The 24,779-nt window shown below is 47.7% G+C and overlaps 6 protein-coding genes across 8 annotated transcripts; 2 read left to right on the top strand and 4 right to left on the bottom strand.

Moving 5' to 3' along the window:
- Positions 1 to 2,205: 2,205 nt before the first annotated feature.
- Positions 2,206 to 4,544, bottom strand: E1B28_012447 (uncharacterized protein). Of its 3 annotated transcripts, XM_043157561.1 has the most exons (7): positions 4,516 to 4,544; positions 4,241 to 4,456; positions 4,109 to 4,177; positions 3,824 to 4,053; positions 3,133 to 3,767; positions 2,832 to 3,075; positions 2,216 to 2,770 (listed from the first exon to the last, which is right to left on the bottom strand). In XM_043157561.1, exons 2-6 carry the CDS (start codon positions 4,294 to 4,296, stop codon positions 2,851 to 2,853), a joined length of 1,215 nt encoding a protein of 404 aa, XP_043004928.1. In that variant the 5' UTR covers positions 4,297 to 4,456; positions 4,516 to 4,544; the 3' UTR covers positions 2,216 to 2,770; positions 2,832 to 2,850. The 3 variants fall into 3 exon arrangements, with proteins under 3 accessions (XP_043004927.1, XP_043004928.1, XP_043004929.1); XM_043157560.1 differs by having other exon boundaries at positions 2,206 to 2,761; positions 4,241 to 4,544; XM_043157562.1 differs by lacking the exon at positions 2,216 to 2,770 and having other exon boundaries at positions 2,898 to 3,767; positions 4,241 to 4,544.
- Positions 4,545 to 7,712: 3,168 nt separating this feature from the next.
- On the bottom strand, positions 7,713 to 11,074 carry E1B28_012446 (uncharacterized protein). The gene is made up of 3 exons (XM_043157559.1): positions 10,411 to 11,074; positions 9,705 to 10,345; positions 7,713 to 9,636 (listed from the first exon to the last, which is right to left on the bottom strand). Exons 1-3 carry the CDS (start codon positions 10,805 to 10,807, stop codon positions 8,242 to 8,244), a joined length of 2,433 nt encoding a protein of 810 aa, XP_043004926.1. The 5' UTR covers positions 10,808 to 11,074; the 3' UTR covers positions 7,713 to 8,241.
- Positions 11,075 to 11,505: 431 nt separating this feature from the next.
- VMA2 (Vacuolar ATP synthase subunit B) lies at positions 11,506 to 13,590 on the bottom strand (the record flags this gene model as incomplete). Its single annotated transcript, XM_043157558.1, has 10 exons — positions 11,506 to 11,702; positions 11,762 to 11,891; positions 11,947 to 12,134; positions 12,191 to 12,341; positions 12,402 to 12,728; positions 12,795 to 12,934; positions 13,004 to 13,274; positions 13,336 to 13,363; positions 13,413 to 13,440; positions 13,500 to 13,590. 10 exons carry the CDS (start codon positions 13,588 to 13,590, stop codon positions 11,506 to 11,508), a joined length of 1,551 nt encoding a protein of 516 aa, XP_043004925.1.
- Positions 13,591 to 13,665: 75 nt separating this feature from the next.
- On the bottom strand, positions 13,666 to 18,292 carry E1B28_012444 (uncharacterized protein). The gene is made up of 19 exons (XM_043157557.1): positions 18,084 to 18,292; positions 17,499 to 18,033; positions 17,373 to 17,451; positions 17,104 to 17,320; positions 16,928 to 17,049; positions 16,619 to 16,876; positions 16,344 to 16,568; positions 16,188 to 16,288; positions 15,973 to 16,126; positions 15,795 to 15,914; positions 15,487 to 15,746; positions 15,289 to 15,427; positions 15,148 to 15,241; positions 14,731 to 15,097; positions 14,543 to 14,678; positions 14,260 to 14,486; positions 14,120 to 14,200; positions 13,873 to 14,058; positions 13,666 to 13,821 (listed from the first exon to the last, which is right to left on the bottom strand). The coding sequence occupies exons 2-19, from the start codon at positions 17,729 to 17,731 to the stop codon at positions 13,749 to 13,751; spliced, it is 3,072 nt and encodes a 1,023-aa protein (XP_043004924.1). The 5' UTR covers positions 17,732 to 18,033; positions 18,084 to 18,292; the 3' UTR covers positions 13,666 to 13,748.
- Positions 18,293 to 18,319: 27 nt separating this feature from the next.
- Positions 18,320 to 19,957, top strand: E1B28_012443 (uncharacterized protein). The gene is made up of 6 exons (XM_043157556.1): positions 18,320 to 18,447; positions 18,509 to 18,541; positions 18,595 to 18,683; positions 18,732 to 18,792; positions 18,847 to 19,505; positions 19,556 to 19,957. The coding sequence occupies exons 1-6, from the start codon at positions 18,388 to 18,390 to the stop codon at positions 19,818 to 19,820; spliced, it is 1,167 nt and encodes a 388-aa protein (XP_043004923.1). The 5' UTR covers positions 18,320 to 18,387; the 3' UTR covers positions 19,821 to 19,957.
- Positions 19,958 to 21,884: 1,927 nt separating this feature from the next.
- E1B28_012442 (uncharacterized protein) lies at positions 21,885 to 24,778 on the top strand. The gene is made up of 18 exons (XM_043157555.1): positions 21,885 to 22,225; positions 22,279 to 22,412; positions 22,470 to 22,493; positions 22,556 to 22,567; positions 22,622 to 22,638; positions 22,694 to 22,754; positions 22,805 to 22,872; positions 22,926 to 23,025; positions 23,079 to 23,172; positions 23,222 to 23,271; positions 23,327 to 23,475; positions 23,535 to 23,609; positions 23,666 to 23,792; positions 23,874 to 23,881; positions 23,935 to 23,942; positions 23,996 to 24,180; positions 24,244 to 24,348; positions 24,406 to 24,778. Exons 1-18 carry the CDS (start codon positions 22,058 to 22,060, stop codon positions 24,623 to 24,625), a joined length of 1,605 nt encoding a protein of 534 aa, XP_043004922.1. The 5' UTR covers positions 21,885 to 22,057; the 3' UTR covers positions 24,626 to 24,778.
- Position 24,779: the final 1 nt, after the last annotated feature.

The raw sequence follows: 24,779 nt of genomic DNA, 5'->3' as shown, positions 1-24,779 counted from the left end.
ATAACTAGAAGGAAGGAGTTATAGCAGGACAGAAGCATCTGTTCGGCTCTACGATTGGGTTCTGACAGGTGCCGTAGAATTATCAACTACGTCGGCCTCACTTTTCCTTACTAGGCCCGTCTCGTCATCCTTTATCTACCTTCCATCTTGCGGCCTATTACTCCCCTCACCTTCCCCGATGTCCTCTCAGCACATCGCAGCCCTCCACCACCAACCCAGGACACACAGGTTATCCTTCAAGGGCCTTCTGTCTCTACCGGTAAGCTTAAACTTTCACTGTCGACTTGGCGCATTCATGAACCAAAATGTTCAGTTCCGCATTTGTAACCCTCCCCCGGCTGTTGGAAAGGTTCGATCGTGCAGTGGTTCGCTTAATATCCTCTTTGATACCTGCTCTATCTGCTCATTTACGCCATTTAGTAACGCCCGTCTTCAATGTTCGACTAGAGGATATCTTGGACAGGAAACATCTCCCGCCCCTCGGTATGTAAATAAGTCAGTCATAGGCAGTGGTTCTGCATTCTGACGATCGAGTGATGGCAGGTCTGAAGGATTTCGAGGTATCGTTGTTTGCACGTTTCAACCTATTCGCTGCTGAGTATCTGTTACGCGTCTAGGAATGGCTTCTATATGTTGAGATGTCTCCGGAAAATCTGTGAGTATTCCTTCCCTTCGCTCCGAATGCTTACCGATAGCCGACTTAGCTACTTTACGTTATGGTTGAGAGAATACACTTCACGTTACAGGCAGTGGGTTGCCCATCTCAAATCGTTGCGGCGCGATGCAAGTCGATACCCTGTGGACTGGCCACCCCAAAGCTCCTCTCAGCTCGCCATGTTTTATGCTCGAGCAAAACAGACTTTCTTTACTCCCAATTCCAACTACGAGTTAAACCTTCCTTCCGATCTTCTTGCTCCTTTCCATGCGTCCAACGCGCCACTCTATCCAGATCCGGCGGCTTTCAATCGCGTTGCTATCGAGACCCAGAAAATGCTCAAAGAGAGTCTACATCGTTTCGTTTCAGCTCAGTTCAATAATGTCGGCAATAACCGTGTCATTTGTGGAATTGTGGCGGGCACAATATGCTGCCTTATCGGAGCTCTTTTGCCTATCGTGTATAACCTTGTTGGCGGACACTCGCGATGGTTACGGCTAACAGGTAACCTGCCCTCTCCACCTTCTTCGGACAACTTTGACTCAATGATTATCACAACAGCATGGCCGGGACTTTGGTTAGGCATAACGTTGCTCTTGACGAGTTTGAACGGTGAGTTGATTCTGTACTTTCATAATATAACGCACCTTGAAGCGCCGTCAAACTCAGGTGTCTGCTTGGGAGTCTACATTTTCGGGGATCTCAGGCAACTGAGGAAGTTCGAGCTTTCCAGGCCCCCGATTTCAAAGCCTCAGTCGTTCCATATTCCGCGGCAAAGACCTGTCATTTCTTCACCCATAACTGGCCTTCCGATAACACCCATTATTCCCTTAAATCGACCACCCGAACTCCATCCCTCTTCGCTTCATTATTCAATCTTTTCACCCCCTCTCAACGGTTTTCCGATAGCCCCTTTCAATCCGATTACTCCTTTACCCCCTGCTCAAATTCGAATTAGCCGTCCACCATCCCAAATCTCAACCGTATCGTCGGGTGCTTGTTCACTAGATTCCGACTCGGATCAGTCGTGTTACATATCACCAGCTTTTTACGACCATGACCCTGTGGACGGACCTGCGACCGGCTTGTTTACCCTGCCCCTGGAGCAACCCCTACCGAAATCAACGTTTGAGCATGACGAGGACAACCTCTTCACCACGGCTACGTTCATCCATCCGTACGAAGAATCTGACGAAGATCACGAGTACCCGAAGAAGATCTCCGTAGACCAACGCCAGCGTATTGACTCGTTCGATTTCGACGCGTTACCTCCACGACTTCCGGTGGCTGATTCTCCGATATCACCCACCTCGACTTCGCTTCAACTCGCCCCTAGTGTCATGGTTATTCAACCAGAAGCGGAACCACTTGAAAGAAGCTTCACCCCTATGGGCTTTATTCGCCGCATGCAATCCAGGTGTAATATCAACAAGTGGCTTGTCATGACTAGCTCCCACTCAACGACCGATCTCGGAGAGAAATTAGAGGAGCAGCAGTCACCCGTTGATTGTTCCGAATATGCCTCAAACTTTCCTAGACCTCATCCGTCTTTCCAACGACGGGTGGCAGGTAACAAACTACGAGATGTTAACGTCCGTAAACAATTCAAGATGGTGAAAGCCGTCCCGGCGTTCGCTTCACCGCTGACTCGTGTCTACAATCCGGTTGTTGTGCGAGGGCAGTGGGAGATCGTCGTTCGTTCGATGACCATCGCTTGCCTTGTGACTTGGGTCATCTTGGGTTCGTTATTAGCAGTACCGCCATCAAAATCCCGATGAAGATGGAACCGATAACAATTACGCCTCTCTTCTGTCATTTCTTCTTAAGTCTCTTGAAGAGCGACTTACGGCCGTTCCATCCCACTCTTTTCATCCCATTGATCATCGATATCCACTCACGTTCGTTCTTTTTCTTTGTTCTGTTGCTTGTTGTTCGTCACATATCCTGACGGACCTTCGTACTTTACCCGATGGCCAAAATTAGGTGCATGTCGAACGCTTGCAGTGGATTGTATCATTTGTATTACCTTCCTTACAGACGCTCTTTACTTCGTAAATTTCTTGACACTTTCAATGTTGTACTTAAATACCCTCGACTTGCTTTCATCTGTAATATCTTAATCAGTAGGTAGTCAGCAATATCGTCCTACGAGTACCATAGCTTTTAATTCACGCACATTCCTTTGGAACAGAGATCTAACCCTCCGTAAACGGAAAGAAAGACCTCTTCGACTGTCTTCGTGCTACGACTACACCCGCCTTGATTGTTGTACGATCGTAACTGGGGTTGAGGACGGCTTGTGCAAGGGTTCTAGTCCCATGAAGGATGACAAAATCAGCCGGATCTCCAACATTCGGCGCGAGATCATGGTGATTATCTTTCTGCCCTATCGCGAGTTTCGACGTTATCGTGACGGAGCGCTGGTCATTCGAAGGGAGTCTTATGAGTATCACGGATCAGTTCAACCTTCAACTTACCAACAGATTTTCGAGGTCCTCTGTGGTTGCAGCTTGGAAGATGGCCACACCAAAGGTACAAAGGGCAAGTGGGTCTAGCGGTCCCTGCGGAGTGAACGCATTCTCAATGTTATTTACGCTCATCGCGACTTCCAAACCATGCTGCTTCTTCAGATACGGTACGCGAAGGGTACTCCTGGGAGCCCCTAGCGGCGTGTCAACGGCTCCCCTTCCCTGCATGTACGTATCTGTGTTGGGGAGGGCGACGAAGGTTAATGGGAGGTCGCCAATCTCGTGTATTAGGTCCCGCCACTGTTCAGGTGTCAAAAGTTGCAGTCGAGTTGCGTGCCCGATCGTAATGCGGGGTTTGAAATGGGGACCAAGTTTCTTAACTTGGGCGATCACCTCGTAGATCAATGGCTCAATGGCAGGGTCTAAACTGAAGTCCAAGTGGAAGTCAACGTGCAGAGCCCGGGTGCTAGCAGCTTCCAGAATAAGGCCAATATTCTTCTTTGCTTGCTCGGTGGAAGGTTCTACGTAAGGTGCTGAACCAATAACGTCTACTCCTTCTCGATCGATCGCCTCGAGTAGTAGACGATAATTTGAACCTGGTTCCGTATCGTGTACCGCGTCAAAAAGCCTTTCCTGTGCGAAAGCTGGGGTGATTGAGGATCGGCATGGGGGACTTGGAATACCGTCAATGACAACTGACCGGCAATTTGTATATCGCATACAGGTTTAAACTCCTCCTTGAGTTTCAAAGCTGCATCTATTCCGTTCAGGCCCATCACTGTGTCTACTTCAACATGGGCGCGAATCGAAGTCACCCCACATTCAACACTGTCATAAATTAACTTCCTCCCGCGTTGTAGTAGGTCCTCTGTGTCCGATGAGAACTCTGCCTTCGCGTTGGCGGTCACGGCCATTGCTTCAAGGAAATCACTGCACACCATGAGCATTGTAAACTTGTAAAGGGCGAAAGGAAGCTGGCGCATACCCTCTTACAATATCACCTCCTCTCCGTAGAATGAAGCACTTGTCGAGATGAATGTGTGAGTGACAGAGGCTACGGATAACCAATGGTTGAATTCGGAGCAACGGATTGAAAGTCGAGCAAAGAAGCACTTACGACGGAATCATCATACCCCCAAGGCCGTCCAACGTCTCGGTAGATGTTGGATCCATATTCTTCTGAGAGGGAACGGTGCTTTGGGAGGATGCTGGCCATAAGTTGACTACCTTTCCCTCCCGGCACTCAACGTCAACTTGATTTTCGGAGGCTGCAATGCGGACATTTGTGATTAGAAGGTTTCTCGGTCCCAAGTTGGGTGTTTGCTGAGTTTCCCTGTTTTCGTGCATAAGAGTTCTTCTCCACAGAAAATACGAAAGTTAGAGTGAACCAACCTTGACTTGAATGTGTCGCGTGAGAAAAAGATTTACACCGGCAAACGAGAAACCGGCGGCTACTACAGTTCAACTTCGCGCCACAAGGATGATTATGATTTCCTGCTCCCGAGGCTTCCATCGAGGCTTTTATTTGATTCGTCTCTGCTGCCGTCTGTCTGGAATTATTGTAAGCTTTCACTTAGCATAATAGCATCGAGCTAAGCATGCACATGGGAACATCTTTTTTCACCTCCAAAATAGAAATGTCAGGCAGTCGGCCTACTGAGGCTAAACTGGCTTGAAGGCATGTTCAGGGCTGGCCAACGTATAGCTGCACTCTACAGGCGTCATTTTGAAACCTGGAGCCACTTTCAGATGTCGGCTCTCCTAGGGAAAATCTCTATCTTTTACCTCAGCATTGTCCTGAGAATGATGTGCTCTTCGAGCTGTGGCAATCTGCAGGTTAACTCTATCCTTTCAAGATTCTCAGATCCTTCTCCCATTGCTACCCAGCTCCTTTCCGCGTCTGTGATTATACGAAATCAATTCAAGGATGATGCCATCCCCAGAAAACTTTCCGGGTTTTCGTGGAGCGTGGACCGAGTTAATCTCAGAATCTACGCACCTTTGTGATAACTCGCGATCAAACCAGAACACTCTCTCCGACCCAACCCCGGCGTTTGGTTCATTAGGCCAAGTGGCCTCCTTTGTCCGAATTGCACCAGACGATTGCTTTGATCGCCTGCATTCGTTACCTCATGGAGGCGGCGTGTCTGTATCGAGCTTTCTGTCCATGAAGCGACCGGGGTCACCATTGCACCCGTCTAGTCGAGCACAGAGTTTACGAGTGCAGTTGGTTCTCACCAGAGTTCAAACGTTCAAGCCGTAGCTCTATGACACATACTACAGGATCTGCCTCAACAGTAGAACTATATACTGCGTTCTTGTCCAGGGTAAGTAAAACTCCGCTCGAATTCAAAGGACCGATGGGACGTGCTCATCATCATTCTTGAATCTTGATGCTAAGTATACTTATTTATATTTCCACCATTCTTCAAGACTTCAATGCCCCGGTATTCGAATTTGAATAGCTTCGTATGTTATTCCCAACAATTCTCCCTCAACTGAGAATTCGTTCATCGAACTTACACGAATACGTACGTAAGTTCCGCCACTCATCGAGTAGCCTCGCCCCCCGTTCTAATCGACCCTACGAATTGTCAGGTGCAGAGGTTCCTCACGTTGGAATCGCTACATTCCTTGAAGCTCCCGGTCCATTCCCATTCTCGTTCACTCGCGGTACAGTTCATGCAATGTGACCTCAAATGATCCTGATATTCCGCGACTTCCCTTTGGTGAGCCCTTCCCGTCCTTTTATCTTTTTCTGTGACAGGCACCCGTTACATCTTCCATCTTCATCGGTAGATCTCAGCTCAGTTCATTGTTATTGCTCAACTACGCTTCCCCGGAGCCTGAGATTAAACGCACGTTACTGGCTTCCAGTCGTGGCGCAGAATAACCCTTTTGGGACAAGGTAATATTTACCAGGGGTACTTGCGATCATCCCCCAGGTTCATTCACATTTCATATCTCCCCGCAAGAAGCCGATAAGTGGAAGGAAAACGCAGCTGACAGCAGGAATGCGCTGGCGATAAAGGCAAATGTGTTTCCTTAGTCTTCTGGCCCGTGTTCTGTCATCATCCCGATTTTTTTTTTTTAACTCTTTCTCGCGGGTCCCACACCCACACGGGACGGTTCCTTTTTGACAAGGCGCGTGCTCAGCATAGTTCTGTTGTTCTGTTCTTCTCAACGCCCATCTTACCTTGATCCGTGTTCCACGACTGTTGGTTCGTGTCCACCGTCCGAACGGAACATAATGCTTACGATAAGCACCCTCGAAAGAAATGAAATGAAGTAAGTAAGTAAGTATGATGAACCTACCGCTGCCCTTACCTTGGTAGCTTGGTATTGAGGCCTGAGGTCCCGGACATTGCGATCAAAGTTAAGAGTCGTTGCTCTTCATAATACAATCCCCGTACCGTGCTTTCATATTATTCATCATCCTCTTTAAGGTATGGTACCACACTTCCCGCAACTTATTCTGAAGGTCTGATCGAGAGAGTCATCCATACAGAGCAAAAGACACCATCGGGAAAAGGCTGGATCAAAACAAGCGATCAAGTCCGACGCTGGACGCTGTAAGTCCCCCGCCCCAAGAACAAGTATATGTAGGTGCGCAACAAGAACTATGGTTTAAACCACTTTTGGGAGGCATCAATACCAGTGCCACAATCGGTGGGGGGACTGGATCATATGTACATGTACGGGACGGTTTAGGCCCTGGTGGCCCAAATGCCGTCTCGGTGAGTGGTGACCGCCTTGGAATGAAAGGATCTTTTTTGGACGAAGAAAAGAAAAGAACTGGAAACTCTCGCGTCCTATGGATAGTAGGTCATCCCTCCCGGGGTTCGCTGCACAGTAACTCCGAGAATATCATGTTTCGAAGTACGTACATGCTAGTATGTTCTTTCGGTTTGTTCTAGCCTACAAACCCCCATCTTACCAGAAGGACTTAGATTAGGGAGGTTTTTTTCGCGCCTTTTCCGCTCCGGGCGGCGGGAAAGGGGAAAAAAGGGAACGAGAGAACGGAGATTAGAGAAGATAAATGGGGGTGAGACGGTGGGTGACGAAGCAATAAAAGGTAAAGGATCATCTTTTTTTTTTCTCAATTGTATGGGAATCGCAGGAACAAACCGACGATTTAAACGGTTGACGCTACCGTTGATTTTGATATATTCACAAACCTTTTCAACCTGTCTTCTCCTCGGACAAAAGCAACGTGCGAGTTGTACATGTACGGGATCTAAATGCGCCATTTTTTTTCCCCTGCCAGGGATCATACATAGGAAGTTCTTGTAATGTGACCCAGACTAAGTTATGAAGAGCCTGCGCCGCCGGTGAAACAATTAGCCTATAACGTCGAACGTAGTTCTGGTTCTGGACGTCATCGTAACTTGCTCTTTCAATGTGAAATCGCCCAGTCGAGCCGTCTTTCTGATTTCTAGGCAAGCATTAGGTGTACTGACGAAAGAACGGCAGTCTCATGTGTCAATATGCCATTGATCAACAGAAAACGGGAAGAAGGAAGACGACTGGAATGTTGAACCCGCTGGAAATCATTGCTTCATTTAGCAAGTATAGTATGCACTGGACGGGTGTGAAGATGCAAAACAAATGATGGTAGTGACTGGAATGCACGGACAGGCAACTTTATTCGGATTTTTTTACTTTTCCTTTTATCTATCTATGCAGGTATGTAGGCTTGTGCACAAAGAGGACAGTTCGATGCGTGTGATTGTGATATTAATTGTGACCAATGGGAGAAAAATGCAAAGGCGTGAAAAACTGTCAATGTCGGAAAGCAGAGATGAGAAAAAATTGGATGCTATAGCTGCTTCCTTGGCCTTGGATTTGATTTGTGATGTGAGAAAGAGATGACGGTGGTATTAAGATGGGGAAATCAAGAGAGAAAATGGCGTCGAGGGGAACGATGGGGGGTATATTTTATATCATGAGATAAGTGAATGAAACGTGAAAAGTCGGAGATGGAAAGGGTAGAAGTAGAAGGGTGTCGCAGAATTTCGGTCAAAGAATCAAAGTCCGAGACGAGTATGATTAGGGGCAAAGCCGCGTGGTGATACAAACGTTCGAAAGCAGTTTGATGAGAGGGGAAAAAGGACAAAATCAGGGGACCTTCGTCTCCACAAAGTCCGGCCGTTCGTAAAGGGGAAGGTAGACATTCAAATGAACCAGGGCCAGTCGGGAGATTTTATCGATCAAGCCCCTTATCTCCTCCGCAAGTGGCTCCATCCCACTCAGCATTGTGAGGGAAGCAGACAGAGTATTCGTCCTCTTGTCCTGTCCGAAGCCTGCGATGGGAGTAGCAGGGGACGGAACACCATTCATCTCCACAAGATTAGCAAATAATTTTCCAACAGTCGAATCCCGCGATGGATACGTCTGTGCAACCACCGCCTGAAAGACTGTTTCATGTAATTTGTGATAGACAACGGCCCCGAGAGCCGATGAAATGTTCATGTTTTCTTCAGCCCAACGTTGAGCGACGTTAAGCATGTGAGGGTCAGGTGAAGGAGGAAAGTACGATGGTAGTGAAGATGGTATAGGTGAGATCGACACCGAAAGAGGTGGAGGAGTGACGACCGCAAGTTCAACGTGAGGGATGCCCGCGATGGGCGAAGGGGAGGCGGATCGGGACTGTGCTGCGGACGATAAAATAGGAGAAGGGGTGGGAGGAACAGAGCCCCAAGGTGAAGAGGAGCTGGGGGTAACTGGAGTGCTGGGCCCTGAGGCGTATAGCGGTGTTGGAGGGTTTTTCAGACAAGTGGAAGGCGAGGATGAAGCCGAGCACAATCCCGCCGCTTTCCTGCGTGCCTCCTGTGCCCGCATGACGACTTGCAATACCATATCTTCCTTGACATATCGGCTGACACAATCTGGGGAAACTGGGGCGCATTTACCGCCGCCTTGATTGAGGTTCGCATAAAGCCTCGCTGAGCCAATAGCCTGTATTTCGGTTTTTATCCTCATCAAGTCCTTCTCCACTTTCACGCTCGCACAATGAAGGCCGAAGCCATCACTCCACTTTGACGAACACAAGAGCTGTCGATAGAGCAGAAGGAGCATGTAAAGCGCCACGATGTCTCCGATTTCCTTGGTGAGATTTTTCAACCGGGCGTGATCGAGATAAAGGGTTTCGGGATGATCAGGTAGTGAGGCGGGGAATGAATCATTGCCAGGTCTAGGTTGTCGGAGAAATTGAGGAAAGAACGCCAACTCGGTTATACCCTTGAGAGCAGCGAGATAGACTTGCCGATTCCTCCCAAGCGCGGGGAAGTCGAGTCCGCCCTCAGTATGAGGTGGAAGGGGTATCCGAGATTTTCCATGGTAGAGACTGGCCCAGGCTTGAGATAGCCATAGACTAGCAATGGGACACGTTTGTTTGCAAAGTGGCGCACATCTTGAAACACCTATACGACTTCTAAAGCTCATAAGCTCGTAATTCGCAGAAGTCCGCGCCATACTCGCGCGGATCGTTTGCAGTTGATGGTTCGCGATATCCTATAAGAATTCAAAGGAGCATGAGACAACAGATACGTCAAATAGAAAGGTAAAAAAATAATAATTACCAGCTTCATGAGCTCGAGAATGTCCATACATGCTCGGACGGCATTTACAGCATCAGCTTTGGTTCCGCGGCCTCCAGGCTTGCATGCTTCTGCAGCTTGAACCATTGTTTCGACAGCTTGATCTCGCATTGGAGCACAATGACCTTTGAGGGTTGCACCAATGACACGCATGAGGCTGGCGAGATCAAATACATTGTGTCGGAGTTCTTGCTCAATCAAGGCAGGATCGAAAATAGAGCGGATGTAGTTGGCTTGGACGATGTGGTCTTCCGTTTGAGTCTGGAACGAATCAGAATTTACGTACGTGGTAGATATGCTCTGCAAAGGTTGAATGACGAGCAAGACAACCTCAAGGAACTCTAAAAGGAGAGGTCGGATGCGAGAGGGCGTCCGGATGATGGTAAGTTGAGGTTGAAGATAGCCTGCTACGATGGGTGTGGCGGGAGGTGTGGTGACTTTGCTGCATACACACGTAGGATCTTGCATCATGACTGGATGACCACGCTTGTCAACTAGAAAACATGTACAGCCGGTCTCTACTTCACGTATGACTGCTGTCCAATACGCATCTGCTACCTGGCGTTTTCGTCTGCTGCTTGTGGGGCGGAACTGGAGACCGTAGTCAAAGAGAAGATCATGACCTAGGATAGCCGGGGTGGGGGGGGTGAGAAAGGCTAGACCGAGACAAGATGTGAATGCTACTCACGGAGCTGCGGGTTCCGTAAGATTGTTTCTAAATCGAGCTCCTTCAAGGTCTGACGACTGATATAGGGCTGAACCGACGGGATATGTAGACTATTGTAATCTATCGGGATGGGCGCGTCGATGAGGGCGGGAGCTGCTGCAGAGCGTCGTAGATGTAGCAGAGAGCCTGTAGAAGGACCTGGGGCGACGCTGGGAATGAGGCCAATGTCCTCGACGTCGTTGCCGAGACGATCTATAGGAGGAGGTCGTATTGGGAGGATCTGTTTTTTGAGCAGACGATGAGGAGGGGGGTCGAGACGAGGACGTTTGTTGACGATCTGGGGGGGAATGGGCTGGTCGTCGTCGCGATCCTGTTTTCGTTTTGCGGGAATGCCACGGGTGGAATGGTCCATGTGCATTTGGGGTCAGGGAGGAAATCCATTATGTTGTGGTAGTACCGTATATAAGTAAGGGGTGCAAGAGAAACACATGGTGGCGCAGAGGACAACCGGCGGCCAGCCACGCATCGGGCCGGTGGTTACGGCCACGTCCCGCACCTCGTGTAGGTTCACCTTATCGGGCCACTAGTGCTTAAATACTACATTCCATCTGACAACAGCAGCCAACCTTCCCGCTCGCCTCTCCCCATGGCATGCTGTAGGTGTCACGACTAAAATACACGACCGTGCAAACAACATCTCCCGCTTCCGGCAAGTCTAGCGTGGAACACGTTCCACTGGAAGAAAACTCCATTTGTTCTGCCACGCGAGTCTAGTCTAGCAATCCCTGAAGCAGGGACGGATATCTCGGCGCCCTTTTTTTAATCGACCCTTATAACCGAAGTACTGTATGTACTTGCATTACATACCTGCTTGAATCGCCAGGCAACCGCCTCTCCGCAACCGTATCCTCCTCCCAACTTTTCATAGCAATCGCAGAGCAAACGAACAAGGCTCAACTCTCGCGGGAGAACAGTCACTTGGTATGCCGAAGCTGTAAATTAAAATAAGGCGGAACAGGTGTGAGATATTATTAACAGTCCAACATCGTTTGCAGTATTGAATGTACGTCGTATCGGGGAAGAGCAATGCCGTCATGTCATGAACGGTTCTTTAGTCTAGGCGTCAATCAACTTGTCTTCCTGAGGTGTTTCCTCCGACTCTGCGTTAGCTGTAGCCTTCTTCGTCGGTTTGCGCCCATAAAACTCGGCGATGATCTTCGGGTTGATCCGGTTTAATTGTTCCTTGGGGAAGATACGAAGCAACGACCAAGCAAGATCAAGCGAGTCGAAGATCGTCCGCGATTCGTAGGCACCTGGAATATGTTCGATTTCTGAATCGACCCTTTGTTTATGAAAACAATTTATGACCGACCTTGTCCAACAAACTGATGCTCAAACTTATCGAGGAACTCCAAGGCAAGCTTATCTTCGGACGACAAAGCCTCTTCACCGACGACGGCTTTCATTGATGCTGCATCTCTTCCAATAGCATACTTCGCATACTAATCACACAATCAGCACGATGTTGGTTCTTTAATGATTTGGTGTGTAACCTACCAACTGATTGGAAACGTCTCCATGGTCCTTTCTGGTCAACTTTTCACCAATAGCGCTTTTCATCAGACGAGATAGTGAAGGCAGAACATTGATGGGTGGGTAGATCTGTCGGTTATGCAGCTGTCGGTCGACGAAAATCTGTCCCTCTGTGATGTACCCTGTCAAATCAGGAATAGGGTGTGTGATATCTATGCCATCGTGTGTCAGCAGTGTTTCCTGGAGGTCGTACTAGGAAACAGATTACCGTCGTTAGGCATAGTAAGGATTGGAATCTGGGTGATGGACCCGTTCCTACCCTCTACACGACCAGCTCGTTCATAGATCGTAGATAGATCGGTATACATGTACCCAGGATAACCACGCCTACCAGGGACCTCTTCTCGTGCCGCCGAAACCTACATGAAGCGCATTTTATTATGTCGAGTTCCGACATGAAATGTGAACAAACCACATACCTCACGCAAGGCATCAGCATAAGAGGACATATCGGTCAGAATGACCAAAACGTGCTTTTCCAGTTGATAAGCATAGTATTCAGCGGTGGTAAGTGCCAGCCGAGGAGTAATGATACGTTCGATCGTAGGGTCGTTGGCCAGGTTCAAAAACAACGTTACTCGGTCCAGACTCCCATTGGACTCGAAATCCTCTTTGAAGAAACGCGCAGTTTCCATATTGACACCCATAGCTGCGAATACCACGGAGAAATTGTCCTCATGGCCGTCATGGACATCCTTTGTCGGCCTCTTCACCAGACCGGACTGTCGTACAATCTGTGCCGCGATCTACATATTCGTTCAGAGCGTTAGCTTCTTTTTGATCTTGCCTCAGGCGGAAATGGCACTGCGGACCTCGTTGTGGGGCAACCCTGCAGCGGAGAAGATGGGGATTTTCTGACCACGAGCAATCGAATTCATGGTGTCGATCGTCGAAATGCCGGTTTGAATCATTTCTTCTGGATAAATCCGAGAATACGGGTTGATAGGAGAGCCTAAGAGACCACACGAAATAACCTGGTTTCAGGGATTGAAGAGCAGCGAAGATAAGCGCCTAAACGCACCGTTGATATCCAAGTAATCCTCTGCGAACACTTTTGGACCCTGATCAATCGGGTTTCCAGACCCATTGAATATACGACCCAACATATCCTCGGCGACAGGTAGTTTCATGCTGCTTCCAGTGAATTCGACATGGGTAGCCTTCACATCGACACCAGAAGTCCCCTCGAAGACTTGCACGATCGCTTTCTTGCCTTGAACTTCCAGAACTTGACCCCCACGTTTTGAACCATCCGGCAATGTCAATTGAACAATCTCATTGTATGACGGAAACTGTGCGATAGTAACTGAGTATGGCAACACTACAGCCCTCGAGGGTATTAGATGAGCTAACTTTGACGTTGTCGAGCACAACGAGGGGTCTATGAGGAATTAAACCAGAGATCCAATTGAGAGTGTAACGATACTAACCCGTTTATCGCAGAAACAGTGCGGTAATCTTTCCTCCGAACAATGACCAATGAACAGGAGCAGTCGGAAACGTTAGATATTACTTACCGAGATGTGGTTGTACGCGATACTCCTTCGTTACAGCTTGGAAATTGATACGTGCTAAGTCTGTATCGCTCATCTTTGGATCGGGAGCCATCGCAATGAAGAATGGAAGATATCGAAATAATAGGAACTGCGGCGTCGAGTATTTCCCACGCGTCTTCAAGTTAGGGTCCTCGTCAATTCATTTACAGCTAAGTAGCTGTATACTTATTTCACAACTCTTACAGCTTGAATGTACATACAGTGTCAAGATTAGTCGTGCCGTTTAAGGCGTTCTATCACACTCTGCGCTGCCATGTTTGCCTCCTCCATACTCAGCGAAGACCTGTCAAAAAAACCTTGAGCGGTGAAAACGAAGCAATGCATATTTACTTACCATTCTGTTTCCAATATCAGCTCCTCAGCTTCATCAGTCTCCCTTCCTAAGTCCATTCTCTGTAGCGCCAAAAAGAGGAACTCTGCAGCATTCGCTCTAACAGTTGGGTACCGATGAGCAAGATATTTTGGAATATACTTGACCGCATCATCGAAAATCTGTGCATATACAAGGGAGTTGACAGCACTGTGTTAAATATGAGTATCAACAGAGACACAATCGAGGGATAGATGTGCATAGTCCTTACACTTTCAAGGTTTCATGTACTCGTCGAACATTTTTCAGCCGTTCCGCGTTCTTGCAAACATTCTTCAAGAACGAACGAAGTCTAAAGTAAATTTGGGGGGTTAGGTGCAATACTTCCAATGAGCGCCACAGGAGACTTGCATTTCTACGCCCTCATCAAACGAAATAACTGACTCAAACGCATCTCCTTCTAAGAGAATGTTGAATACTTGTAGAACAGGAAGCATAACGGCGTTGGAAGTCAAATTCGCTGTTGCATGTTCGTACAAGTCCTTCGCGAACGTAACAGCGTCGTATCCACTGGTATCTGCAGAATAGGCTGGTAAAGATCGTATGTATGACACGAGACTAGTTGCTGCTGGGCGATGCTACATATTGAGGATGTTTATTCCCATTCCAAGAGAAAAGGACTGGATTTTTTTACCGTGCTGCTGGTCAAACTCCCAATACTTGATATTATTCCCAATAAAACTTGGATTCTGTAGGGTTCAATATTGAGAATTTGGACTGCTCTGGGGAAAATCCAACTGGCGTCACTCCAGTCAGTTGATTTGGCATCCCTAAATTCTGTTAGTTATTGAGACTGTTCGTAATTCCGAAGGGTGATCTCACCCTTCAATGAATAAACTGGTGAGGAAAGGTGCACTGTGGACTCTCCATTCTTCGTGAGCGTGAGATGAGCTGACTGATAGCAGATTTCGAAAAGCTTGACCAGCTTCTAATCGGACATTATCAAGGCGCTCGACACCTTGCTTCAGAATCCCTTGGATGACTTTATGATATTTTGTAAGAGGGAGGTACTCTTCGGGTGCAGAAAAATTGTTGGCAATCCCGAGAAGAGTCTCGACCAAGGTATTCAGACCCCGCACGCAAGCGATCCGAACCCAAGAGCCAACGTCACCTCTCTCGTCAACTGAGTAGTCCGTGAGCCCGTCGATAAGAGCATCAAACAAGTAATTGACAGTCCTGGGTTCCAGAACTGAGCAAAAGAGTGAGATAGGTGACACTGAAAGTGGTGCATTGACGCACGAGATGGAAGACAGGGCGAGACGTTCTGGAATATCAGCGGGATTGCTTGATAGCAATTCCGACGCGCCTCAACATTACTTCTGAATGGACCTGACTGCTTCAACGTCAGCCTTAGCTCCAACCACTCAGGGGAACGATTACAGCACGGTCTACGCAACTCAGCAGCGTTTTGATACCAGTGTCCAGACAGCTTGGGAACTTTTCGTAATCTATAGCACCGAGCAGTCGACCGAGCGTTTGTTGCACCATAAAGGACCCTCGTTTGAGCTCTGGTATCAGTGTAACGAATGGAGCGGGTAAATACCTCAGCTTGTAGTGAAGGTAGAGAAATGAACTAATCTTGATATATCAGCCGAGCAATCCACCAAGGTACTGACCCCACCCATGGCTGATGTGGCCGCTTCCTGAACCACAACATCCCGATGTTTCAGTCCGTGATCCAAATATTTTCTCCAGTGCGGAACAGACGATTGATCTTGAAGATTAATCTCATCAAGTGTGATAGTAGCCTCAATGAGACCACAGGAAGTAGCAAGCAGAATCTCGTTCCGTGTTCCAAGTAATGTCTTCTCAGGTATTTGCCTCAGATGTGCAAATATCTGCGGGTTCGTCAATGGGGAACCACAGTCCATAGACTTGGCGCTCACTTTCCGTTTCTCATTCTCGAGATCTGGTGCCTGTGCTGTTTCATAGGCTTTGGCGATTTCCGCCAGTGCTAGTAAGCTTCCGTGCAAGTCCGAAATATCTGCTGAATCCATCAACTTGGCCTAAGATCATGGGTCAACGACAAATTTGTTAAGGATAGTGTAGATTGGAAGAACGTACAGCTCGAACGATTCCTTCGGGTCCGAATTTCGCCAAGTTGCATAGGCATATCAGCCGTAAGGATTGCGAAGCCAGACGCCGCATAGTTGCATCCCAGTGCCTCAGTGTTACATTGAGCAAGTGATCAAACAAGAACGGAGTGTACTCCTCGTGTCTGTAAACCGCATCAAGAAATCATTGCGTAGCCCTTTCATTAAGCAGGCCGATGTACTTACACCGCTACCTGTGGCGCAGTGACCAAAAAAGAATTTCGCCTAATTCCGACAGAGTAAAAATCCATCTTTCCAAGAACATCTATCCCGTGAGGAAACAAGCTCTGCGAAGACACGAACATCAGTCGCACGACTTCTGGGTGCACGACGAAAGCATACCGTTCTTCCGACAAATTCCTGGAAAGCAGCACTGGCTGCCCGACGAATGTGAACCTCACGATCGTAGAGTGACACGGTCACAAGATGACGAGCTAAGTCATTGGCATAAGGCACGAGGTCTGAGGGTCTCTGCGATCTCGCCAAGGCCCACAAGACGTAGGAGCTAGCGTCGCGTACGTTCGATCCAATAGAATGTGCACCTTTCCTGATATCAAAGTACAGGGCCTGAGACCCTTTAACAACAACTCTGCAAGCTCGTTGAGGATAAGACTGACCTTTGATAACCATCGGATTAATTCAGGAAGTTTATCGGAAGGCACCAAACCTCTTCGAGCCACCTCTGCACAAGCAAGACACGCCCCGTGCCAGGTGCTCTCCGCGATGGGAGAGATGTCATATAGAGTAGCGGCTGACATGGAATGTATGGCAAACAATCCTAAGACTGTGCCTAGCACTTGTTCGGTAAAGTCGGGAGGTAGACGCTCCGATATTCGTGCAACGCCTTTAGCTGCTGAATATCTGACTACAGTATCCTAACAGTAGTTCAGGACAAGGGTGGAAACACTAGCCATAATCAGACGCACTCTATCCTGTAATGCATTGAAAAGCTGTTCTAGAACAGTCTCTTCTTCGTCCGGCACATCGATGTCGTCGCTCTCTGATTGTATAGATTGGACAGTGCTCTCCCCGGCTACCAACGTTCGTCCTAGGGGGGGATCGGTGAAGATAGAGAACCGTTAGGAGGCCAATGCAGACATACCACGAGCACGTCGTGAAGGCCCTTTCGCAGGAAGTAACCGCATGCCAACGCGTGAGGCGATCTTTGTTTTGAGCTTTCGAACAACGGTATTATCGAGAATACTAGCTTGACCCTCCAGTGCGGCGTCCCAGGACCAGTAGGCTGAGGTAGCTAGTTGTACAACTTTTGCAGGTCCAGACTTGAGGACTTCAGCTAGTACTTGTAGGATACCTGTTGCCTGGATGGATGATGTTACTAAAAGATATCAAACAGATCAGGACGATACGTACGATGAACGGATCCACCGTGCTCGTTAATAGGGTCTTTGACCACTCCAGAAAACCGATGAACTGGGCTGATGTATCCTGTCTACGAATCTAAATCACAAGGCGAGTTCTGAAAAGGTTGGCGCGAACCTCATGTAAAGCCGTGACAAAAGTAGAGCAGCTCCGTTTCTTTCTAGCCCAGCTTTTCCTAGGTGTTCCTTCGCAATAAATTCAATCGTCCTTGCCGTCTGTCCACTATCTTCACCCTCATCAAATTGCGCGAGATCAAACGGGATCATACATATGAGCGATAACCACAGAAGGAAAACGTATCGCAACGCCCATTGTGTGGATTCATGGACTAGAACATTGGAAGCGTTCATATATCCAACGACAATCCAGAGATCGGTTATCTGGTGAGGGAAAAACCTGACTGTTTCCCTGTCATTTCCGGAAACTTGTTGAAGAAAAGGTGGTGTCGAGACTGACTAATTGTTTTATAGCCACGGAATTTGATGTATCCATAAACCAGTCGAGAAATCCGTTCCAGTCTGGCTGAAGAAGGACGTAGGTTTTGGTCCAGGACGACATCTTTTGCGTGCGCCCTCAGACGGTCGAGGACAGGCGTGACAAGTCGTTCAAGGAATGGGTCAAGAAGATATGACTGTTCTTGATATTCTAACAACTATTGAGATATGAGTGATTATTTAGACGATTACAGGATTCACGACTCACTATATTGGTCAACTTGGTAAACTCCGTCCACTCCTCCCGATCGTCCTCTGGCGACGGCTCTGAATAGAGATCTGCTTTTAGAAAGTGCTCTTGAATATTCAGGAAGTCTTGATATTTCTCAAAGGACGTGAACTGCTTTTGTTCATCAAGTTCATCGTCCATTCCTAAAGCCGTCACTGACACCAGAGTTCAATGAAGTGGGAGACCTGGGGCCGCTCTGCGATCTCACTGATTCTCACTGATTATCTTATCTCTCGGTGCTTCTCTCCTCTGCCTGCCCACCTCTACCAACACCTCAATTAACATGAAGGAACACAAAGGTCAGAAAAGAAAACGCCCGGAATCTTTCAAAGAGACTAAAGAGGTGAAACTTCTTCTTCAGTTATCACCAGAACAGAATAGTCATACCATCTTTGCTCCCTCAGAAAGATTTGAATGCGAAATTGGTCGGAAAACTGGTGTGCATGTTCGCTGCTCCCTGAAAAGGCTTTTTGCGTGAACTTCTTGGTAGCACCACGATCTAAAAGAGGTTAGGAAGGCAGCCAAAAGGGCAAAAACGTATGAAGTGCAGAAATTAGTGAAGAAATTGAAGGGACTTCGGTAAGCCAAGGTCCGACCACTTCGAGACAAGCTCTGAACTATTTACAGTGTGAAGAGTAGCAGTGAACAGGATATCACTGAATGCGAGTCTCAGTTGGAACAACTCAAGGTGATCCGTTTCCCATTCGTTGATAGCTTCGTTACTAAACTACTCCATTTCTAGGAAATCAGCCATGAGGCTGTCGCGAATACAGCGCTGAGAACCAAACTCAGCAAGGACCGAGAATTATCAAACAACGAGCCTATTCAAGCTGCCATATCCAGAGAACTGAAGACGAATCTGCTCCTTCCAGCGAAAGGTGCCTCTCCTGCCGCCAAGGTTCAAAGTCGGTTACTGAGCTCCAAAATTCTGGCGGCGGGAATTGCGTCGGCATTAGAAGATCTACGATTAGTATTGCGTCCCTCAGCTGGAGATAGTGAGGATGACGACGAGCGGCCTCGGAAATTGAAGAGGATGGCTGACGATGAGGGCGATGTAACTATGGATGACCCTCCGGATCTTGCAGACATGGATGAGGAAGTTGACGCTGACAACACCGGATGGGAATCAGGAACGATTGGAGATGATGAAAAAGAACCAGATGACGGATGGGAGTCTAATTCACTGGCTACCGATGACCTGGGTGGATACATGGATGAAGATGGGTCTGAAAGCGACCACGTTTCCCTGCCAAAAAGAGCAAACAAATCAGAATCCACCTTTTTACCGACTCTTTCCACAGGATTTGTTCGGGGAAATTCATCTGACTGGAGCGAGAGTGAAGCGCGAGGTGCAGATTTGGGTGTAAAGAAGAACAGGCGTGGCCAGAGGGCAAGGCGAGCGTGAGTCTTAGTACTTCTCACCGTTTGGTTTAATCCAACTTATCCGACAGTATTTGGGAGAAAAAGTACGGTTCGAATGCGAATCACAAGAAGAAAGAGGCGACCGAATTGGGTCGAAAGCATTGGACTCATGCCGAGAAAAGAGCCACGACCCCGAAAAACGAACCGAAGCACGAACCGAAGCACCCGACAACATCCGACCCCACCAATTCTAAACCCCTTCATCCATCCTGGGAGGCGAAAAAGAAACTGAAGGAGAAAATGAACGTCTCTATCGCTCCGCAACCACCTGGGAGAAAGATCAAGTTTTCATAACCGTACTAGATTCATAATGCAGTTATCGAAATTATCTCTACGTTGACTACCGAAAACAGCGAAAACAGCGAAAACCGGAAAACACGACAGAGGAATGCCAGCGATACAAGGAAAACCAATAATGAACAAGATGTTCTTCATCTGACGTCTTGGAATTCAGGTTCCCTTGCTACATATATGTTTTGCACCGTTGCGCAAGCGGCAACTTCGAGAGCACCATAACTCTTCACATTTCCCGCACCTTGGAAAATCTGAACCTGTTTTACCACAGGTGGAGCACTGAGCCCTGAAGGTACAGAACTTTGACTTTTTCTCCAAAGCGTACAAAATCTTCATATCTGTCTTCGAATGAGGAGGTTGTTGCGGGCACAAGTCGGCTAAAAGGTCAGTCGACGACATCGATGCTGGAGACGGAGTTTCATCGTATAAAGAAACGCGACTGAAGGATGGAATAGACGAGATCGAGCTTGTAGGACTGTTTGGAGGTTCATTGTCTGTTTCGTGACCGCTGTGATCGAACAGAGAACGGCAGTGTCTGCGGGATCTGTAACGTCTGGATAAGAGTGTTATGGGCCATGGCGGGTTGTTATCGACAACACATAACAGTGATGAAGAGGCCGACGGTGTGGGAGCAAATGCACCAACAGCCTCTGTTCTTTTGAGCGAGATAGTTGGAGGGGGTGTATGAGAAGTGGAGGATGATAAAACTGAGCCACAGGAAACAGTCCTTCTACGGTTCATGACTAGGACTGGAGAAATGATTAGTTAAAACGTATACCTTGACAGAATAAACGCACCTAGAATGATCTCAAAGCTTGTGGGAGTAGAGTATGATTTGGGGGTTCAAGGAGGACCTTATATATCGCAAAAGAATAGTACCTGTCAGTGAGTATAAAATGAAGCGAGAATTATATACCTTTGATACCGCTGTCCTCTTGAATATTGTGGGAGAAGAGGTGACGTCGGAAAGATTTTTTCGTAGGCGGGCGGGCGGTTAAATGCCTGAAATTTGGTGCACTGCCACACGCACTGCCCTATTTCCCACGTCGCAACACCGAACTGACCTGGTTGCCCAGTCGCCCGCGGTCCCACATTGCTACCCGACGCAACGATAACGATTGCAGCGAACATCGACGCTAGGTCAACGGCCTTCCGTAGACCAGCCTTACTCAATACTTGCGAGCTTATCATTTGCGTACACTTTTGTCTTGTGGCACCTCTCGGACCATGTGCCTAACCAATACGTTCTTGTCGTCTCTTCATACCAATACCGCCAGGACCGGGTCGGATGACGATTTGAAGATTAATGACGGGAGCCAAACAAAGTCCATCAGAGCTAAATCCTCGACAACTTCCGGCAGTGGGCAGGCAAGGTTCTGATACGGCCTAGTTCTGGCGGACCTTGATGCATTTCAGCGCCAGCGTTACTATTAGCCGCTATTCCCTTCCATCTGCAACAATTTAGCACCGTCCCTTCGGCCCATCAACCTCTCACTCTTTGGTCTCTCAAACACTCGCTCTTTTGTTCGAAGTTTGCACAACGCGATTCGCCTTTCGACTCAACTTGAACGAGTTCCATATCCCCGCCGCATACCCCTTGACCCCACTTCTCATCATGTGCATGCGTTGACCTACTGGCACATTGGATGACTTCCCGTAAGGATGTGCAAATAATCTCCTTTCAAATAAAAGTTTTGATGTAAATTGGAAATTGGGAAATTGTCGAATTATTTGCAGATGCCTCCCGCAATGCTGGAAATTTGCATGAAGTGCTCGGATTTATCACACGTGTGGTAGCTCGCCAAGGGCGTAAGCGCGGACAAACTTCCATATCTGGGCTGGAAATCATGTGGGCTCACCTCGCTTAACGAAATATTGCAGCAAAAACAGTTTAGAAAGGGGTCGCTAGGCCTTTCTAAATTCAAGAATTTAGAACATGCCCTGATGTTCAGATTCTGGTATTTGTTGCCAGGTATCACTCGCTTAACCTATCTCCGATGATTTTCAGCGTTATTTGCAACGATATTTACAAATAATCCTTACGGGAAGTCATCCATTCAATCTCGTGTATCATGTGTAGCTTTCAACCCGAAGTTTCCCCAGATTATTCTAGGGTCGTTTCATGGACGCGTGGTCACACTCCTATGGGTTCCGTCATAACAGTTTTCGCGGACAATATATAAAGGATTAGTGTCCTTTTTCTTCGGTGTCAACTCGCGTCGACTCCCCTCACTGCAATGTCCCGAGAAGATTCTCTCGATAGTAAACAAGGCGACATTCAACATGCCGAGACTCTCGAGAAACAGACCCGACCAATAAAAGGTCCACTTCAAAGGAAGGCAGAGTTGGAGGCAGCCATGAAGGTAGACCCTGGCGTTGGAAAATGGACTTGGGTTGCTTTTCAGGTGTGCAGCCCAGCTGTCGCGGCTTTTCATCTCAAACAACCCTGTTACGTTAGATGTACTTCATCACCTTCGTGGTTTGCTGCTGTTCCGGCGATAGTGGCTTCGACGGGACCGTAATGGGAGGTATTAATGGTATGTGGCAGTATCAACAATACTTTGGGATGACCGGCGTTGGCTCCAAGACCAGGTTCGTCTTGGTTCTTTTGGTTCTTTACCACAGGGTGCCTCTAACGAACTTCAATAGTATCGTATTTGGCATTTACACAATGTACGAGTCTTTCACAATGCAATGCTCTAACAAACTCACTGAGAGGATTTGGGAATGTACAGTGGATCTTTGACGTATGTTAAGCCACTTTGACTTTCGATATTTAACCAATTGCTCTCACCTTACAGTGGAACAATCCCTGCTGGTAGGATTCTGCTTCTCAATGACCAGTATAGTGCAACGCTGAGAGAGTTCTCCAGCTTACCTCCCCGATCGCTTTGGTCGACGCTTCTCCATGTTCTTCGCAAACTTGGTCTTGATGTGCGTCAACCTTGCTATTAATGAGCGGCTAAGTACTGATACTCCTCTAGCGTAGGAGCAGTCCTGACCGCCAACGCTCACAACAAGAATATGTTTTTGGTTGGTCGCTGGCTCACAGGTGGGCAATGTTTGACATGCATGCCGTCATGTCAACTGACTTCTCGCATTTAGGTCTGGGTGCAGGTTGTGCGGGTGCATCTGCAAAGTCTTATCTCGCTGAAGTCGCTCCCCCACACTCTCGCGGTGCCTATATGGGATTCTTGAACTCATTGTACGTGAATCATCGATCGACATAGTCCAGATTCATTGAATGACCATCGATAGCTACTATGTCGGACAAATGACTGCTTCTGGAATGATGGTGGCCACTAACAAATGGGCTAATGAATTATCATGGAGGTTACCGCTTTATATTCAGGTAGGAGCAACAGTTCAGTTGGCACGGCGCTATTCTGAAATCAAACCAGGTTGTTCCCGCCGCTATAAACGTTCTCTTCATTCTCTTCTGTCCAGAATCGTGGGTTTGTGTTAGATGTTTGAATAGAAGTCGGTCTAATGTGCCCTCCACACAGCCCCCGCTGGCTTATCAGCGTTGGAAAGGACGAGGATGCTCGGAAGATACTTGCGAAATTCCATTCTAGCACTGCTGACCCTCGTTCGCCGCTGGTCGACTTGCAGATGGACGAAATTCACGAGAAGATTGAAGTTGATGGACAAGATAGTATGACCTTGGCTCTCTAGTTTTCAATACAGTTTTTTTGACCAGCTCTTTCCTTCTAGAGCGATGGTGGGACTTTCGGCCACTCTTCAAGACGCGGTCCGATCGGTACCGTACTTACATGGTCATGCTTATTGGTGAGACCTCCTGCTCCTCTATTTGTTCGAACTTCGAAGTGCTCATTGGTTGATAGGAACATTCGGTCAACTTTCTGGCAACGGTCTTATCACTTATTTCTTGCCCATCCTTCTCAAGAATGCTGGGATCAAAAGTCAACAGCGCCAGCAACAGCTCAATTTCGTGAACAGCGTCACGTCTTAGTACGTTGATGATTGTTGTCGGTGTCATGCCCGCACAAGTTCTAACGTTGTTTCCTTCCTCCTTCTCTTCTAATGAATCAGTGTGGGAGGTGATATTCTACTCTCTACGTCGTTTGTACCTATGCTAACATCGATCGCTTAGCTTTGGGCGTAAGTGTCATACCCACACGGCCCTCCGACGAGTTGTTTAATGTCGATTCTAGGGTTCCTTCACCGTGGATCGCTTTGGACGACGAAAGAATTTGTTTTGGGCAACGGTAGCAATAACCGCTATCCTGGCGATCGTCACCGGCCTACTCTCAAAAGATGGCAATGCTGCACAATCCAACGCAGGTGTCACGTTCATCTTCCTTTTCATGGTCGTCTTCTCATTCGGGTGGACCCCAATGTGAGTGGACCATCCATCATCTTGATACCCATCGTTTCACTTGTTGACCGGATCGTTACCCAGGCAAGCCCTTTATCCCGCTGAGGTCTTGAGTTACCAAGCCCGCGCAAAGGGACTGGCGTTTTTGAACATCTTTACCCAGGCTGCGAGCTGCATCAATACTTTTGGGTAAGTAGATTTCAAAAAAAAAGTTTGTGAAACTCGAGTTTAACCATGTTACATTAGCCTTCCAGTTGCGCTGGAAAAAATAGGATGGAAAACCTACGCCATTTTCTTTGCATGGGACGTACTTGAATGTATCATCATCTACCTTTTCGTGGTAGAAACCAAGAACCTCACACTCGAAGAAATTGGTGAGATTTTCGAGCAACCTAACCCGGTCCAGTACAGCAAAGAACTTTACCACAAGACTTTGGTGAGATCGGACGAGGAACAGCCACGCTAGATTATCCTCGCTTATTTCCAATTTAATCCGGCGGCTAAGGAATTTTACTCCTTTTCTCATTCTCGAAGTTCCACTTTTTTTGTACTTTTCATTCCCTTCTTATTATAATTGTACATTAAAAAAGTCCAAACAATGAAGAGTAGTACTTACAACC

Source organism: Marasmius oreades, chromosome 8 (genome assembly GCF_018924745.1).
Source record: "Marasmius oreades isolate 03SP1 chromosome 8, whole genome shotgun sequence".
NCBI lineage: Eukaryota > Fungi > Basidiomycota > Agaricomycetes > Agaricales > Marasmiaceae > Marasmius > Marasmius oreades.
This window is presented reverse-complemented; position numbering and strand designations above follow the sequence as displayed.

Excerpts from the sequence above, each read along its gene's own strand:
- E1B28_012447 (XM_043157560.1), bottom strand. The coding sequence starts at position 4,470 with ATGCACGAAAACAGGGAAACTCAGCAAACACCCAACTTGGGACCGAGA. Across the intron at positions 4,178-4,240 it reads GGGGGTATGATGATTCCGTC|CCTCTGTCACTCACACATTC; the intron begins GTAAGTGCTTCT and ends GGTTATCCGTAG. Across the intron at positions 3,076-3,132 it reads AGGACCTCGAAAATCTGTTG|CGCTCCGTCACGATAACGTC; the intron begins GTAAGTTGAAGG and ends TCGAATGACCAG.
- E1B28_012446 (XM_043157559.1), bottom strand. The coding sequence starts at position 10,807 with ATGCACATGGACCATTCCACCCGTGGCATTCCCGCAAAACGAAAACAG. Across the intron at positions 10,346-10,410 it reads CTTACGGAACCCGCAGCTCC|GTCATGATCTTCTCTTTGAC; the intron begins GTGAGTAGCATT and ends CGGCTATCCTAG. Across the intron at positions 9,637-9,704 it reads TTCTCGAGCTCATGAAGCTG|GATATCGCGAACCATCAACT; the intron begins GTAATTATTATT and ends GAATTCTTATAG.
- E1B28_012444 (XM_043157557.1), bottom strand. The coding sequence starts at position 17,731 with ATGAACGCTTCCAATGTTCTAGTCCATGAATCCACACAATGGGCGTTG. Across the intron at positions 16,569-16,618 it reads TAATCCGATGGTTATCAAAG|GCCCTGTACTTTGATATCAG; the intron begins GTCAGTCTTATC and ends AAAGGGTCTCAG. Across the intron at positions 16,289-16,343 it reads AGGAATTTGTCGGAAGAACG|AGCTTGTTTCCTCACGGGAT; the intron begins GTATGCTTTCGT and ends GTGTCTTCGCAG.
- E1B28_012443 (XM_043157556.1), top strand. The coding sequence starts at position 18,388 with ATGAAGGAACACAAAGGTCAGAAAAGAAAACGCCCGGAATCTTTCAAA. Across the intron at positions 18,448-18,508 it reads CTTTCAAAGAGACTAAAGAG|AAAGATTTGAATGCGAAATT; the intron begins GTGAAACTTCTT and ends TTGCTCCCTCAG. Across the intron at positions 18,684-18,731 it reads AAGAAATTGAAGGGACTTCG|TGTGAAGAGTAGCAGTGAAC; the intron begins GTAAGCCAAGGT and ends AACTATTTACAG.
- E1B28_012442 (XM_043157555.1), top strand. The coding sequence starts at position 22,058 with ATGTCCCGAGAAGATTCTCTCGATAGTAAACAAGGCGACATTCAACAT. Across the intron at positions 22,413-22,469 it reads GGCGTTGGCTCCAAGACCAG|TATCGTATTTGGCATTTACA; the intron begins GTTCGTCTTGGT and ends GAACTTCAATAG. Across the intron at positions 23,272-23,326 it reads ATTCTCTTCTGTCCAGAATC|CCCCCGCTGGCTTATCAGCG; the intron begins GTGGGTTTGTGT and ends CCCTCCACACAG.